At 38.7% G+C, this 18,617-nt stretch overlaps 1 protein-coding gene across 6 annotated transcripts in view; it reads left to right on the top strand.

Moving 5' to 3' along the window:
• The window catches only part of Vinc (vinculin), an 81,882-nt gene that overhangs the window by 3,636 nt on the left and 59,629 nt on the right, over positions 1 to 18,617 (top strand). For all 6 annotated transcript variants that reach the window (XM_071594330.1, XM_071594329.1, XM_071594326.1 and 3 more), the window contains exons 2-5: positions 11,198 to 11,305; positions 11,555 to 11,700; positions 13,054 to 13,249; positions 16,197 to 16,341. In XM_071594330.1, the coding sequence (XP_071450431.1) occupies positions 11,198 to 11,305; positions 11,555 to 11,700; positions 13,054 to 13,249; positions 16,197 to 16,341 (595 nt within the window). The remainder of the gene's footprint in view (positions 1 to 11,197; positions 11,306 to 11,554; positions 11,701 to 13,053; positions 13,250 to 16,196; positions 16,342 to 18,617) is intronic.

Raw genomic sequence — 18,617 nt, 5'->3', positions numbered from 1 at the left:
GGCAGAACGGAGGTTGCTAGATAAGTGAAGGAGGAGGAGGAAGAGAATAGGCTGTTCAGACGGCATAAAGGCAGGCTGAAGAAAGGAATAGCTGAATAAGGGAATAATGTAGAGCCAACGAGAGTAAGTTAACGTGATACATTCTACGGAGCTGTAGTTAGGAACCGCCCAAAAACCTACCTTTAAATGGTAGATTACCTTTGATTGATGGACGAGGGATTTATGCCCCCCTGTGTGTTATGTGCCTTCACCGTCCAAAATCCCCGCCTACCTCTCTCTTCCTCTCGCCCGTCCCTCCTAACACAACGTTTGACTGACAGCTTTTGGCCCGACCAGCCTCAATGTTGGACAACATTCCCATTTGCAGCGGAAAATGCAACTCATTAAAATAGTAATCTTGGCCGACAATGGGACTTAAACTTCAACCGTTACGCAGGATGAAAAATGTTACGAGACAATGCGTGGAACATTTACGCCAAAGTGTTAATGTTAAAGGATGTTGTGGTTAGGGTACGGATTTGCACGTTGTGTTGAATGCTCCTCACGTGTGCCCTTGTTAATGCTCCTTATGCCTTCAAAAACCGAGATTACCTTGCAAGAAAATATGAAAAAATGTGGAAAAAAGGAATTTTCATCATCAGAGTGGTACCCTGCGAGCCACCTCTAGGGTGTGTGGCAGGGGGTGATTACACACCAGGCATGCAGCTTCAAAAATTAAGTTTTTCTTAATTTTAGTTACAATATATCTGGGTAAAACAATTTGAATAAGGAGGATTATGATATATGCAGGCACGTGCTCCATTGTATCTAAGTGAGATACGATTCTTTACGTATATAAAGGGAGCTGTAGATGGCAAGAAAGAAAATAACTAAAGCTAGATGAGATTTTGTGAATAAGTGAGGAGCTGTGAGGATATGACGGAGAGATGAAGATTTGGTGTTCATAAATAAGCGAATTGCCCCAATTCCAATCGTAGTACGTGCTTATACACAGTAGAAATGTAGATGATGAAGACTATACCCGTTATTTCATTATTTTTTGTGTTGCCTCGCGATGCAGGAGGTCGGTCAGCGATTTGGATTTCTGCAGTTCAAAGGGCAAGGTCTTAACGAGCAGGCATCAGCGTGTTGTATGTCGTGGACTGTCATCCGTTCGGTTCCTTCACTTTCTACACCTTCTCAGTGGTGGCCACGTTGTAACATGGAGGATAAGAAGTTAGAAAATAGAGGTCATTCATTGATATTTTTCAGAGCTACTGCTCCGTTTACCACCGGAGTCCGTTGCAATATAGTATATTTATAATAATAATAATATTTCTTATACGCTCTGCGTAACACAGTCATGTAATCAAAAATCATCCATGCATTTCAACTTGCAATTCACTGCGAGAGAAAACGGAACTGAGTGGAAGTCCAAAAACATTATAGCCATTTGGCGTGAGTGGAAAACTATATATTAATCGAAGGCATGTATTTTTATAATTCATGTAGCTTTATTTTAAATGCATAATTACCATTTCACCTAATACAGGGTGCGTTCCAAAAGCAATGCTTTTATTTTTTAATGTAATTTATTGAACATATTTGCGCAAACATTAAAAAAAATTTCAAAGTACTGTCCTTTGGCCTCTAAACATTTTTTCCAACGACTCTTCCATGACCAGTACTCGCCCTGGAAGGCATCTTCGGGGACCTATCACAAGGTCTTCGTTACGGCTGATTGGATCTCTTCTATGGACGAAAAACGGGTTCCTTTCGGGGCTACGATAAACCGAGGGGACAAAAAAAGTCTGTTGGGGCGATGTCAGGACTTTAAGGGGGTGGGGCAGCGTTGGCACCCGATGTTTGGCTAGGAACTCGCGGACTCGTACCGCGTTGTCGTGATGGAGTTGCCAGGTAGCAGAGATGTCTTTCCTCGTCCTGGTGACCCTTTTTCGGAGTCCTACCAGTACATTCACGTAGCAGGCAGCGTTAACACTATGTCCTTGAGGAACAAACTCCTAATGGACCACTCCTTTACTGTCAAAAAATACAATAAGCATTGTTTTCTCTTGTGATTTGCTCATCCTTGCCTTTTTGAGCTTGGAGGACTGGTCGGTAGCCACTCAGAGCTTTGGCGTTCTGTTTCTGGGTCGTACTCGAAAACCCAGGTTTTTTCACGTGATGACATTGTCCATATTACCAGATTCATTTTCAAAAGTTGCAAAAGTTCACTTGAAATTTCCACTCTGATGGTCTTTCGTGACACGGTCGGCGCGCAGAGGTTTACAATAACTGACGTCCTGCCGCTTCCACAGCGTCGAGAGCACTAAGACCGGTTTCTCGGCAAATCTTCGTCGTCCCCTCAACCTACACCAAGTGGTTCAATCCCACTCCGACCAGTAGGAGCGGCGCGGAAAATTCAATTGCATTACTTTTGGAACGCACCCTGTGCGTGTGTAAACGGCCGCGACTAGAAAAGGAATCAGACGGGGCATGTGCCCCAGGCCCCGCCCCAGGAAATAAGAAAGAGGTCCGCCAGAATGGCAAACTACTTATTTATATATTGCATAATGTTTCTCGGCAGTAGTCATAGTTCCCCTAACGCAACAACACATTCAATATGTAAGGAAGGGTATCGGTAGCGAACACCTTCCTAATGCCCGTCAATAACTATCATAGTCCACATCCACCAAGGGTACACAAATATACCATGTATACAAACTTGTGTATTAAATGCAGTACCCTTATGTGCACCTGATGATGCTACGCGTTGAAACCTAGGTCGTCTAAATGAATATATAATGTGGTAATACAAAGTGTATTCTTTAACACACCGTATTCCCCGTTTTGACCGTATTATAACAAAGCCGAGTTGCGGCCCCTATGTATTAAATAGAACGTTAAAACCCCCGTATTAACGGTTTCTCATATATCATTCATTAAAATGGTAAAATAGCATAAAAAGTACACAATATTTCATTCTTATTCGTCGAAGATTGGCCATACTTGCCGTATACACAAAGGTATCCTTTAAAAGAAACTTAATTTTTATGTTTTTTGTCAATTTAATTATTTTACTCAATGTTTTCCGCTATGATTCTTTGGTGTATTGTTATGGTTTCAAATGAAATCCCTGTAAAATTTTATGCACAAATCGCTAGTGCACATTTCTCTAAGAAACTCGTCATTTCGCTTATTCTAATTGTATCAGTTAAACATTTTTTTCTCAGTGTGATAAAGTTGGAAATATTTTAGTCAGCTAAACTTCATGAATTTTCTGTGACACTCACTCTGCTGCTGATGTGTTGACAAGCAATTACTCATCCTCCTTTGTATTCTTTGTGATGTGGAGACAGTATATTCGGGACTAGCGACATAATTCGCACGATCTTTCAATTAAGGCAAAACTTCAAATGAGTCAACTTTTACTTTGAAACGGTGAGGGGAATATTTTTTCAGTGCGGAACATTCACTGCTTCTAGTTTCTCTGACCATGCATTTGTGCTTGAACTTGGATATAGTGGTCAGGATCGGAGAAACTTTCCCGGCCCTAGAGTGATTTCCCTTGGGGTCCTCCCATAAAACCCTTCTTCGTGAAGTTGCGCTTGCAGACAAAATTGCATGACTTCCTACTCTCCCGTGTGACCTTCCTCGCGGAAGACTTAAAGAATTCTCTCACCACTACCCCACTCAGAATTACGCACATAATTCATTTTTCTAATAGGCAATGTCCCGCTTATACAAGTAGTGAAAAGTTTTCATATCTGTTATCGGCCAAGTCACCTGAAATCGCTTGAACAGGATCGGTTGGCTTCGAACAGAGATTGAAACCGGCTGAGTCCGCTTCCAGTAGCAGTAGTATTTAGGGGAGGCGAGCGACTGCTGAGGTCATTTGCGCCATAGGGGATGGACAGAAAAGGATGAAGGGTGGAGAGAAACCCAGCGTCGGCATTAGCCTACCCTTTACAAAAGGCGTCAAGGGGTCCGCAGCTTAACCTCCCATCCGACGGACGGCGTACTCACTCAAAGTGCTCTCCACAAAGAACCTCAAGTAGGGATCGGGATACCACTGAAAAATATTCAACACCGGCGGGATTTGAACCCGAGCCCTCTGGGTGGGAATCCAATACGATAGCCACCACATCAATCCCGATCCCCGTTCGCTTCCGTAGAAGTCGGGTTTACGCACCAATGAATTCTGACTTACGTATAATTAAGACAATAGGTTAAAGCTAACAGTTTGAATATTTTCATCGACCCTTTTACTTAAAAAACATCATATTAATTTGAAGTAATGCTCGATTATAATGTATTTAATACTCGCTGCCGCATGTCCTGGTGGATGCAATACGTGCATATTTGAACTCTCCTCATTCAAACCCTTTGTCTTCCACTTCGTTTCCCCTCTTTTTTCTATTCCTACTTCTTTTAATCGAATGTTTCCCTGTTTTCTCTCACTTCAATATTGTCCACTCTACCATTTTTTATAGATTCATTGTCTGTGTAACCTAGGTTCTGAAATGCCATTTTTTCTCAAATTCTCAATTAATCAAGGGATTCTATCTATATGAAAGGTAGGTTTTTGACAGTACTTAAAGACTCTTTATTTCTAAGTATTGTGAGGAATTCCTCACAATACTTAGAAATAAAAATACTTAACACTTCCTTACGGTGTATATCATTTGAAAAAAAAACGAATGAGTTTCCGTTTGGGGGAGAAACCGCCGTTATACGGGGTTTGAGTAAGATGCCCAACGGTTATTGCGCTAATTTTAACCTGCAGTTCGAATATGACTGCTGAATTTGTGGGTGAACTGAATACTGGTCCAAGTCTCTTGAAGATTTATTGGTTTCATTACATTCGTATTTACATTTTACATTTGCTCGTACGAGGGTCATCCGGAAAGTAGTACCCGTTCGTGCCGCATGAAGTGCTGACGACGCGAGTAGCCGCTGGACGAGGTCAGATAGCTTCAGTGGCTTGTCTGCCTTCTCTGAGCCAAGTTGCGTGACGCTAGCATTGCCTGTGTTGTTTCTGTGATTGTTTACAATGTTTAAAAAAATTGAGAACGCCGCCAGTTGTGAAGTGAGGGCAGTGATTAAATTCCTCAATGCAAGAAACGTTCGCCCATGTGATATTCATCGCCAATTAAAGGAGGTGTATGGAGACAATGTAATGGACGAGTCGTCTGTTCGGCGGTGGTGTCGCAACTTCAACATGGGGAGGGGGAACACACACGACGATGAGCGTTCGGGGAGACCGTCTGTCATTACAGACCAACTGGTGAGCTCAGTTGACGAATTCGTGAGGAACGATCGGCGCGTCACAATTGATGACATCTGTGAGCATTTTCCCAATGTTTCTCGAACAATTGTTCATGAAATTGTTAAACACCATCTGCATTATGCAAAAATTTGTGCAAGATGGGTCCCTCGCGTATCTCAATGAGCTGGCGGCGAAGGACTATGCAGCAGGAATACAGAAACTTGTCACACGTTATGACAAATGCCTTAATTTGCTTGGAGATTATGTTGAGAAGTAGTTTAAAGTATCCTCTTTCAAATAAAATTTTTTATGTTTGTTAATATTTACTTTTGTGTCTTTATTTCACGAACGGGTACTACTTTCCGGATGACCCTCGTATATACAAATCTAATGGTTATTACAAAATCCTTCAATTGATGTTCGACACTCCACTCAGGAAATTTATCTTTTGAACTTCCTACTTGTTTTTATGCTTGATATCTTTTTTTGCCGAAGATCATTCCGATAATTACATTGCGAGTTTGCAAGAAAAGAAATCGAAAAATGAATCGAGATATTACGATTATTTGCCGATATTGAATATTCAATGGATTTTCGCGATTGGTCGAATCTACATGTGTGATGATAAGGAAATTTCGCATTTTTCTTGGAAAGCAATCTGATTAATAAAATTGATTTAAGAATAATCTCTATTATCTAGCCTTAATGAAATTTCAAAAATGGTGTTAAAAAGATATATTATCGTCGTTTTACTTGCCGAAAACCATGCACATAATGACAGTAGGTTAATGAAAGAATATTTTATCACCTTATTGCAAACATACTAAATATCACATATGTTAAGATTTCTCAGTGATTAAACATGTTTTATCGTCTGCTTGTTGCGAAAAATACTTCATATACTTAAATTAATTCGCCCTTTCGGCCTCATCCATTTGTGGAAACTTCGGAAATCTTCCATGATGGCCCTGAAGTGACGTCATCTTTCTCGCAAACTCCCCTTCCTTGTCACATATGTCAGAGACAAGCCCTTGATCGCTCCATTTGATTACTCTTCGTTGAAGGCTTCGACGCTACCCACGGTGACGTCATACTTTGGGAGGAGAGTTGAATTTCGTCGTCCTGCGAAGGATGATGCTGGATTTTGGTTATCCTCGACCACAAGTTAGCCATGGCTAGATTAATTGAACCATTAGTGGTATCCCATCCTATTAAATAGATCAGGATTAATGGATTATAGTGTTATCCTCTGCACTCTTCTCATAGACGTTGCTTTCTGAAAATTTCTTGTTTTTTGAACTTTCAAGCAGCGAGCGTCAGCGTCTTAAGGAATGTTGTATTCGCTAGAAGGATCAGGTAAATTGCAATCCACTCGTCACGGCGAGGATTTACTGAAGCCATAGTGACTAAATTGGCGTCATTTTCAGGTGTTACACTCGAGCGGTGGTGGAAGAAGGCTAGAGAGAGATTTAAGCGTCGTGACGCCATTTTATGTTCTACCATTAAGATTTTTCCCTCCTGCGATACTCAGTTGAGTAAACGTTTAGGGTCACTCTTTAACCCCTCTAACACTCCAACTTATAATTCTGTCGTCAAATTCTGCGGGGACTCTCCTGAGCTCTTACAGCAGCAAGTTTAAATCACTTGATGGTTGTGTGCTATTTAAAAAAGAGTAAAATGCCCCTAATATTTCATTTCGCACAAAATTATCATGTATTTGCATTCTGTCGTGTCCCAGCCTCCTTAAGAACAGGTTTTCCTCTGAGTATATCCAAATTCAGCTTTTTATTGAACGCACTGAGAATTAAAACGCCTGAGATTCGAATTAATTTAACACCAGATTTTCTATTTCGGCCCCTGAATTATTGGCGATGTCATTAAAATTACTCATGTTTGAAGCTCTATAAGACGTGGATAAATTCCTACTTTTTCGTATGCACCGTCTTAAATTCCCTTGGTGAACGCTCTGATGGCAGATAGAAACTCAGTGATTATGAATTTTCTCTAAATAGATGCTCAAACCATTGAATTAACAAACCCAGTGGCATACGGGTACTTGCGATAAGGAACATAGGACAAATAGCGTGTTCGATTCTCTCGAACCACGAAAAGACATTGGTGTTTCGTATCAGGAAACAAGAGAATCCTAAAATAAACTATTCCAGGTTAGCTCCTGCAATAGATCTGGAATTTTCATGCTGTTTCCTTCAGTTTGTAATAAAATATTACTGGGTTTTCACCTAAAATCCCAGTTATCATTACCACCGGGAAGAATTTTTCTATATTACAGGCTTTTTATATGCACACCCATGAAGCGAGGTCATCGTAATACAGATCGGAGGGTTTTGTAGTGTGGGTGTGGAGAAAAATTGAAAATGTGAAGTGGACAGAAATGAAATCAAATGAAGTGTGAGGCATGTTGAGGGAGGAGAGGGGATTGTTGAGAGAAATCTGGAGGAGGCAGGAAATATGGAGAGGGTACATCAGGAAAACAACAGCATTATGATCGGTGATGGGATGTTGAAGGCTGTAATAGAGGGATGGACGTTAAGAGGAGGAAGGAAGAGGAAAAGAATGGGTATGTTAAAGAGAATGTTATGTGAGAAATATGCTATTAGGTGCTATAAAGCGTAACCTTACGACGAATTTGGACGAATTTGTTCCCTCACCTGTTGGTTAATGAAAACTTATGAAAATTTCAAAGAGAATTCATTTTACGCGCTTATTTTTTTTCAAATTGATAACACATGAGGCCCCTACACTTCTATCTATTCATTTTGTCCACATTCATAATAGCCTGACTTCATAATTCTCGCGCACCTATCTTGCTCCGCTGCTCTTGTTGAGCCCTGTTCAATTGCATGTATAGGAAAACGCCATAAAAGCTCGTATTAAAATGGAATAATGAGATTCACTCAGTAGAAAAGATATTCATTTCCAAAAAGAATGAATTCTCGATTAGGGCAGTTTCTACACCTCTAGGCCAGTCTGGTGTTTTCGTAAGACGCGCAGCCAACGTGTGCAAATTCAGTAATGACAATGGTGTCAGTTATATGTATCATCTCCACGGTATTAAAATTGATTCTCAGTAAAGCACCCCTTTTATATATCGCAAAGTATTCTTTTTCTGAGTCTTTCATCCTGAGTAGAAAATGGTTGTGGTAGAATAAAGAATTTTTCGATCATTCTGTCACAGAGTGAAGACATTCTGTGACATTAGTGTCCCCGTCTTCTACTGCACAGAAAAATTTTTGTTTGATGTTTTTAGTGAGGGGGATAATGCTCTGTTCGTGACAGTGGCATACATGTATAAATAAGTTTAGCCTATCACCGAGTGATTTTTGCGATCTAATGTCAGAGTGCGTTTAAACACCATATATATAGTGAGAAGCTTTCACATTACTATATGAAAGAGCGACCAACAATTAATTGATAAAGTCGACCGAATCGACCAAAATCGACCGAATAACATCTCATCCGCCATGCACCAGACAAAATACTCCTTTGGTTACTTCTACGCTACCGATTATATTGCAGAATGAAAGCTTATAGTTTATTGTTTTTTGGTAAGGCATATGGAGCCACTAAATTGCTGCTTACATACCTAATGGTCCCGTGGCTATTCTGGGCGTCAACTTGACAAAAAATAAAATGAGACATCTATATAAAAAAAGCAAAATTTAAGCCGAAGAAATGAAAGGTGAAAAGTTCTTTATTATCATTTAACTATAAAAGTGTGATGCTAAAATGTCAGTTATTCTTTAATGAATAAATTTTAAGCGTAAGACGTTGAATCTCACATTATTAAAGAAGAGATAAGCTCAATGGCTTGGGTTAAAAATTTTGGAGCTCCGCGTCTCTTAAATATTTGCGTCACCACCTGTTTTCAGGCGGAACTAAATGAAAGCTGCAAGAACTGGAGATACTTTAAGGATCACCTTTAAAGCATAATATAGTCCAGCGTCAATAACACACTGCGTGTTTTTCAATTCTTGAAAAGTGTTTTGGTTCGAGTAACTCGAAAGTCGATTTTTTATTACAATTACGCGTTTTCAGTCTGATATGTTCATCTGATTTCCATTAATTTCGCCGTAATTCCTTTTAGATCTCGGTGTCTTCTGTATCTGTTTTGAATTTTCCGATTTCTACCGCTGCCTCATTCTTGTGAATGGCCAGTGACGGTGAACCTCACATCACCTTCCCCCTTCCCTGCAGTCGCGCTACCTGATGCCACCTCAATGTTTATTTTGTCGACAAAATTTATATCCTACGCAATACCTTACAATTATTTATATGGTCCATTTGAACGAATTAATCAAATCTTTTACCTGAACCGTAAATATTTAGTTACTATTAGGTGCTTAAGAAGTGCGGAAATTAACGAATTGCATGACGGAAACGAATGAAAATTCGTTTCCGTCTTGCAATCGAAATGTTTACTAACATATTTACCATTCACTTAAGCCGTACTAAGGTTGTCGGATTCATGAATTTTAAGGTGCATTTATTTGCACATGCCCTCTGTTTAGAGTAAAATGCTTAAAATCAGTCAGTAGGGGATCGAGATGGTGCGGGGGCTATCGTACTGGCTTCCCAACATGAGGGCGAGGGTTCAAATCCTGGCGGTGTTGAATATTTTTCAGAATGTCAAAAACCTACCTTTCATATAGATAGAATCCCTTGATTAATTGAGAATTTGAGAAAAAAATGGCATTTCAGAACCTAGTGACAGCCTAGAACCTAGAACAGACAATGAATCTATAAAAAATGGTAGAGTGGACAATATTGAAGTGAGAGAAAACAGGGAAACATTCGATTAAAAGAAGTAGGAATAAAAAAAGAGGGGAAACGAAGTGGAAGACAGAGGGTTTGAATGAGGAGAGTTCAAATATGCACGTATTGCATCCACCAGGACATGCGGCAGCGAGTATTAAATACATTATAATCGAGCATTACTTCAAATTAATATGATGTTTTTTAAGTAAAAGGGTCGATGAAAATATTCAAACTGTTAGCTTTAACCTATTGTCTTAATTATACGTAAGTCAGAATTCATTGGTGCGTAAACCCGACTTCTACGGAAGCGAACGGGGATCGGGATTGATGTGGTGGCTATCGTATTGGATTCCCACCCAGAGGGCTCGGGTTCAAATCCCGCCGGTGTTGAATATTTTTCAGTGGTATCTCGATCCCTACTTGAGGTTCTTTGTGGAGGGCACTTTGAGTGAGTACGCTGTCTGTCGGATGGGACGTTAAACTGCGGACCCCTTGGCGCCTTTCGTAAAGAGTAGGCTAACGCCGACGCCGGGTTTCTCTCCACCCTTCATCCTTTCCTGTCCATCCCTAATGGCGCAAATGACCTCAGCTGTTGGTCGCCTCCCCTAAATACTACTACTTCCAAATCTATGCATTGATATATGCCATAACCTGTATGCCATAATTCATCTCCTCAATCTTCGACTGTTTTTAACATTAATTTCATTATGTTCTTCTGTAAACTTTTATGCCTCACGGACTGCCCAAATAGTTTTCCTCTTCCTTCGGTCATAGTTATAAAAGTCTTCTCCTCTTTTCCAAAAGAATTTATTAAGTATGCACTTGGTCCTGCGGAAGCCTACAAGGTTAGCTGTGGTGGAGTTTACATTGGTCCTTATGTAAACCAGTGAATGTTCTACTTCAGAAAACTTCAAAAGTCAACTAATCCCATGAAATTATATTATTTTGGTGGACATATGCAATCCATTAATTTTTTAGGAAATTATTTTTTAGTGTTACTGAGTTGTCATTTAGATGTATTGTCCGTCATATCATATCTTAGAATGCTGTCAATCTAAGTTCTCATGGAAAGTAAATGTTTTGCTCTCACCAGTGTATATTTTAAAATTCTTTTTGTGTTGTATTTTCTTAACTTGACATTGTAAGTGATTATTACTATCATCATTATAATAGGTCTCCCGCCTTGTGATTCTTCATGAAGAAGCTGAAGATGGAAATGCAATGCCTGACCTTGAAAGGCCAGTGTATGCTGTCAGTCGAGCTGTGGCTAATCTTGTTAAGGTACTATTTATACCCTTTAATTGTGTATGGCAATTCATAGTTACGAAAATGTGATTACAAACATCAATAAAGATTTTTTGTGTTGGAGGTAATTCTGCTATTTTTTTATTAGTATTTGATTATTTAAATATCTCAGCTTTCTAATCTTATCATTATTTGTATTTATAATCTAATCATAACCTGCTCAATATTCTGCTTATCTGCTCTTTTTTGCACGTGTTTATTTGAATTTAATGTCTATAACTCCAGGTTGGAAGAGAAACTATCAACAGCTCAGATGATCCAATCCTGAAGCAGGACATGCCTTCTGCTCTTGTAAGGGTAGAAGGTGCTTCAAAATTCCTTGAAGAAGCCTCCTCTATGCTCAAAGCAGATCCATTTTCTGGGCCAGCAAGGTGAGATAAAAAGCTTACATATTTTTATGTTTTTATGCACTCTAGTTTTATAGGAGATTGCCCTGGTATTTATTAGTTCTTGCATTTTGAGAGGTTGAAATATAGTGTGGCCAAAGTTCTTTTCCTTAAAGTTGATTTTGAGGTCTAAGAATTTGGTCTTTAAAATATTTCTGGAGTGAATGAATTAAAATTGTGTAAAATGGCCAGGTTCGTTTGGAGTATCATGTCTGACCATTGGTTTGAGAGCCTGAATGATTCACCATTAACTGGTGTCTAGTTATAACTCAACCGCTAGAAAATGTTATCTACAGAAGTGGGCACAGAACTGAATGATCTTTACAGTTTACCAAATACCTTAGGCATGCTGAGAGCCCCCCTATATTTTTGAAAAGTGATGTGGCTCCCTTTTCTAGTCTTTGTTTGTGCTCCTCTCTTGTCTTCCATGTGATCACTTCCCTTACTCTTCATATTCTTCTTTGGCCATGCAGTTCTATGAACATCATGAATAATGATATTTAAAAAGTATGCCGGACATGTGGAGACAATTTCATTGTGCTACACAATGTAGCTACAACTACAAAACCATTTATAAGAAATTTGAACTTCAAAAGTTTGGTGAAAGATTATTTGTATGCTGTAAAAAACTTAAACTCATTAATTAACCTGAAGGTCAGTTTGCTAGGTGATGGTAGAGTTCACCCAGTACTAAGCCTGACGGCATGTGAAATTCACTCATCAGCGTAGGGGGGGCAGTTCCTTTCCCTGTGCCGGTTATGGTTTCCCAGGAAGATCTGGTACCCGAAAAATCACACAGTTTGGGTGCAGCTGCAGGTGCCTAGCGAGGCTTGCCCGGGAATCAAACCTGGACCCTCCTGTCAGTAGTCCAATGCTTAACCTCTGGACTATGGCAACCCTTTTTTATTTAATATATACAAGGCATGTAAAATGAAAGATTTTATCAATAATTATGCATAAAAGCATTTTTGAAATTTTTCCAAAATTCTATATCTTGGAATGGCTTAATTGATTTCCCATCAGATAAAATGGAAAACTAAATTTTGTGATAACAAATGGTGTGCGAGATTGAATTATGTTCTCAAATCAAGATACCAATGTATACATATAGAAGGGAAATGTGTCATCTGCAAATAACAAAATGGCTGCCTTTTGCTGGTGGCAAGGAGAGATACAGAGCTTGTCAATAAAGGGGTAGTGGCATTTTTTTATGCCACTGACCTCCCAAGATAGATCAGAATGTATGTGCTAATTTGATAAAATGTATTAATTTTGAAATGAAATCTGCTGGTTATTTTTTGGTGCTGAGACTATATGTGGTTTTGATAAAATCCTCAGAAAGAAGTTGATTGAAGGCTCTCGTGGAATTCTTCAAGGCACATCTGCTCTCCTCTTATGTTTTGATGAGTCAGAAGTAAGAAAAATTATCAGGGAGTGCAAGCGAGTGTTGGATTATCTAGCTGTGGCCGAAGTGATTGAAACAATGGAAGACCTTGTGCAATTTTTGAAAGATCTTAGTCCCTGTTTGAGTAAGGTATGTTTACTGTTTAATAGTATTTTATTGTTGTTATGTCCAAATGTCACTATTTGGACTATTGAATATAAGTAATGTTTTTATAAGTAATAGAAATCATTTGTTCCTCTTGGCAACCTTAAGGCAGTGCATCCATTGAGCATGAATCTTTAACCAATTATAAATTACCTTGGATCTCTTCTTTTCCTCCTGAATACCCTTTAAGTGGACACTTATTGTCCCACTCAGATATAATCTTACTCTGTTTCATTTTTTCTTTATCAGGGATGGTTACAAACATTTCTTCATTGATAATCATGTTCTCTATATTCTTTTTAAATAGCTTCTTTAATTTTTTGGAGTGGAAATTAACAGTGGTGTAACAGTATTTTGGCCAAACTCCTCCCTCATTAAAAATCTGATTAAGCACATGAAAGTTCTAATTTCCACTTTTTGTGATCATTAAGTAATCTTACATGGATGTTACCTATTGCCTTTAACTTTGTTGCCATAATTTACTTTATTGCATTTATTATTATGTTTTCTTTTGTTATGGAAAATGCCAGGTGACATAGAAAGGTATCAGTTAGATTATATTTTGGTAAGGCACAGGTTTAGGAAAAGTGTGATGAATTCGCACAGCTTCCTAGGAGTGGATGCAGACTCTGACCACAATTTAGTTGTAATGAAATGTAGCGGCCGTTTCAAAAAGATAAGACAGGGTTAGGAAATGGAATGTAGAAGCATTAAATGGATTGACAAGGAAGGAGTACCAGCAGGCTGTAGAGGAAACCATGGAGGATGGTGAAGAGCTGAGTACAATCCAAGAAAAATGGGACTCTCAAGAAAGGATATCGAAAGTGGCTAATGAAACTACAGGAACCTTTAATAGGAAAAGGACAAGGAAACCATGGATCACAGAGGAGATGATTACAAAGATACACGAGAGAAGAAAATGGAAGAATGTAAATACAGAGCTAGGCAGAAGGAAGTACAAAGAGTTAAATAATTAATTGAGGCAGGCAACAAATAAAGCAAAAGAAGCGTGGTGGAAGAGGCAGTGCAAGGAAATGGGAAGTTTGCAGAGAAAGGGTGAAATTGGTGCGCTATACAGTGAGGTTAAATCACTATTGGGAAGTAAGAAGGGAAGATCTGTGTTGACAGTTAGAGATAAGTTGGGTATGATAGAAATTGAAACGGGAAAGATTCAAAAGAGATGGAAGGAATGTATAGAAGAACTTTATGTAAAGAACTTAGGCCAACAAGGTGAGACGTAGAAAAGTAACATGACGTAGAGGAAGATGGCTTAGATCCAGGCATATTCAAATATGAGATAGAAAGGGCATTAAGGGAGATGGAACCAAATAAGGCCAGGGGGTAGATAACATTCCTATGGATCTAGTGAAATGTTTAGGAAAATGTGGGAGGAAGACTCTATATGGACTGATTCGTAGTATCTATGAAGAAGGAATCTGGCTGGAAGACTTACTGAGATAAGTGTTAGTTCCTATTCCAAAAAAGGTAAAGGCTACATCATGTGAGGACTACAGAACAATAAGTTTGCTATCCCATGCAGCATAAGTTGTTCTCAGGATCATCAACAAAAGGATAGAGTAGGGTAAATGATTATTTTGGGGATGACCAGTTTGGGTTTAGGAAGTGGAGAGGTATGCGTGATGCCATTGCAGTAATGAGATTATTAATCAAGAGGAATATAGAACACAACCAGGAGGTATTTGCCTGTTTCGTAGATTTCGAAAAAGCATTTGATAGAGTGAATTGGGAAAAACTAATGAGTATATTGCAGAAAATAGGAATAGATTGGAGGGAGAGGATGCTAATCCGCAACCTGTACATGTCTCAGACTGCTCAGGTGCGAATGGGGAATGGGGAGTCCGGATGGGCAGTGTTAGGAAGAGGTGCATGGCAGGGTTGCCCATTACCAGTGGTGCTGTTCAACATATACATGGAGGAAATGATTGAAGAGGCATGGGAAGAACAAGGTAGGAATGAAATTTGGTGGGCAATTTGTAAAGTCAGCTAGCTTTACTGATAACCAAGCTATTGTTTGGCAGTCCACCAAGGGGTTGCAAGTAATATTAGGTGAATTGGAAATTCAGTGCAATGGACACAGAATGAGAATCAATGTAAATAAATAAAAGTTCTGCAATTTTCCAGGAAGAGAAAGGTTAAGTCAAATGTTAAAATAGGAAGGCAGAAACTACAGTAGGTGGAGCAGTTTACGTATCTAGGAAGTGTTTTGGATGAAAATGTTCCATGTAGGAGGGACTTGGGAAGAATGGCACTAGGCAAAGAGGCTTTCACCAGGAGGAGGGAGTTGATGACAGGCATGTTGAGCGAAGATGTTAAGAAAAGGCTCATCAAAACTTTGATACAGAGCAAAATTATGCAAGGCATGGAAACACAGTCATTGTAGCAGGTGGATAGACAAAGAAATAAGGTTTTTGAAATGTGGATGTGGAGATGGTGAAATGGACCAATAGGAAAACAAATGAGGAAGTGTTAAGTATGGTGGGCCAGAAGAGGGGATTGTTAGTTAGAATCACTGGGCGGCAGGAAAAATAGATGAAAACCATATTGATTGGCAGTTGGATGTTGAAGAGTGTAATAGAAGGGAGAATGTTAGGCAAAGGAGGAAAAGGCAGGAATAGGATTGGGATGTTGGATGGGATGTAGGGAGGGAGGAAGTACACAGAGATGAAGAGGAACTTGTTGCAGAATTGGATGTTGGGTTGTGTTATGTTAGGAGCAACAAAATATTGATTTGGTTGTTGTGTCCATCCAAAACCTGACTTAACCGGTAAATTACTTAATTAAATAAATATGTGGAATGCCCATGTTGTGTGTTCTCGTTTTACCCTGCTTTTCTAAATTGTAGAAAGTGTTTCTATACCTAATAAAGAAGTATTAATTTTTTTTGTTTGCTGTTTCACCCTTTACAAAATAGGTTTCAAGGGAAGTGGGGGCCCGTGAAAAGGAACTAACTCACCAAGTTCATCGAGAAATTCTCACCAGGTGCCTTGAACAAGTGAAAACTCTTGCTCCCATTTTGATTTGCAGTATGAAGATATTTATACATATTATAGCTCAGGGTAAGTCACCATTTCTTTGTACCCTCATTTTTGAGCATTACGGATCATATCTGTCGCAATCCCCTTTTGCGTATAAATGTGATGTTTTTGGCCTTTTCCTAAACAGTTATATATTCTTTGACCTGTAGTGGCCAAGATTGTGAGCATAATCTCAGGTTCATGCTTGTCATTAACACAAAACCTTCAATGTTTTTTAAAAGTAATAATATTAATATAAAAAGTGCAGCATTTAGTTTGCACATTTTACAGTGGAGCATGACGTTAATTAAAAATATTTTAATTAAATCAGTATTATATCAATATGATAACCATGAGTGTGCATTATATTTATTTATGTTGAGTATTAGACGTCTATCCAATAAATATGCAAACTGGTGCAATCTGGCAGCCATGAGATGGATTGTAGCCCCGCCCACTAGAGGCGCTAGTTGCCTCAGACTCAATGAGCCATCTGTGCTTGGTAGATAGTCGAGCTGTGCCTATGGTGCCAGCTATGTTAGTTTCTGTTGCTCTTGTTTTTACTGAAGGCCAAAAATGGAAATTGACATAATCACGGAGCAATGAATCAGCATCAAGTTTTTTGGTGAAGTGCAGTAAAAGTTATCAAGAAATTACTGAAATGTTGACAGCTGTTTACGGTGATAATGCTCAGAAGAAAACATCCGTTTTCAAGTGGATGAAATAAAACCAAAACAATCAAGAAAAAGCCGTTTGAAAATCAAAGCCATGCTCCTGGTTTTCTTTGATGTCGAAGATATTGTTCATCATGAATCTCTTTGTGAAGGACAAACAGTAAGTGCTGAGTTTTACCTTACATTTAACAAGCGTTTGAGAGATCGCGTTTGTTGTGTGAGACCAAATTTGACTCAAAGCTGGATCCTTCACCGTGACAATAAACCTGCACATTCAGCATTGTTTGTTTGCCAGTTTCTGGCGAAATATTCAATCACCATCCTTGATCATCCTCCTTATTAACCAGGTCTTGCCTCATGCGACTTTTTCCTATTCCCAAAAGGCAAAAAATGTGATGAGGGGGCATCAGTGGGAAGATGTGGACCCAATAAAGTAAGAATCAACGAGAAAACTAAAAAGCCTAACTGCCGAGGACTGCCAAGGGTGCTTTAAACACTGAAATAGAAGAAAGAATAAGTACATAGCGACGAATGGAGAGTACTTTGAAGGGGACGAAATCAATGTAGACTAAATTTCGCAAAATAAAGTTTTTATGGCCTCAGTTTGCACATTTATTGGACAGACCTCGTATTGCGTTGACTTGTAAGGATTGTTGTATTGTAGTATTTTTGATTTTTTGCATTTTGATGGTTTACATTTATTTTCGAGATGGGAATTTGTCCCAATTAATAATACAAGGTATTGCTGCCTCTGGTTATGTAATTATTGTGGGTTTTTTATGTGGGAAGAAAAATTTTTGATATTTTTTGTACTGTTTTTACCTCAAAGTTAACATTTAACATCCAAGGCCATAAGAAATAATGTATGCTTCTTGTTAAAAGTTAATAAAAATTCCTTTTTTATAAAATTAACTTATTTAAAAATTAAATATTACTATTTTATGAATAGAGGGCTCCCATTAGGAATCCATTCCAATGTACATGAAAATATTATTTTTTATTTTTTGATTGGTATCATTTAATGGTACATATTTTGTGAATTCATTGCTCTTTTCAGTTCATTCTATATTCCATATCTGCGAGGCAGCAACCTTCTTTTTCCTGCAAACAAGTTTTGGCTGTTAATGCATGGCATTTGAAATAAATAAAAAACACTAGCCTGTGTTTTATTTTTGTTACTGCACTTTTGTTATCATTGAAAGAATGTAAATAATGGAGTGTGAGGAACTTTCCTCCCAAGTTTTCTACCCCAGATGGTCATGAGAACTTTGTATACACCAATCTATCTAGTTTCTAAAGAAAATAAATCATTTCCATAAATAATAATTCACCATCCCAATATATTCTGTCTTCGCGTTAGTTTCTGGAAATACTTGTTAAAATCTGTTATGAATATGAGAGAAACTCCAAATGGATGGTATATAACAATCAAACACCTTTTCATAGGTTGATTTATTCTGCTAGATGTAGGTGGACCATGTGTGTCCTGGTATCCTGAGCAGTATGCATATTTTGACCTATCAGGTTTCATTACAACTAACTTGTTTTCTGAACTACTGCCAGAGTTAAACTATCTGACCTTCTATCACTAAGGTATTCCCCAGCCCCTTATCTTTGTGTTAGCAGACGAGTGCATTGCCAACC

This window comes from Hetaerina americana, unplaced genomic scaffold (assembly GCF_022747635.1).
Source record: "Hetaerina americana unplaced genomic scaffold, ioHetAmer1.1.p SCAF_6, whole genome shotgun sequence".
NCBI classification, from domain to species: Eukaryota; Metazoa; Arthropoda; class Insecta; order Odonata; family Calopterygidae; genus Hetaerina; species Hetaerina americana.
Note: the sequence above shows the minus strand (reverse complement) of the source record. Positions and strands in the feature narration are given on the sequence as shown.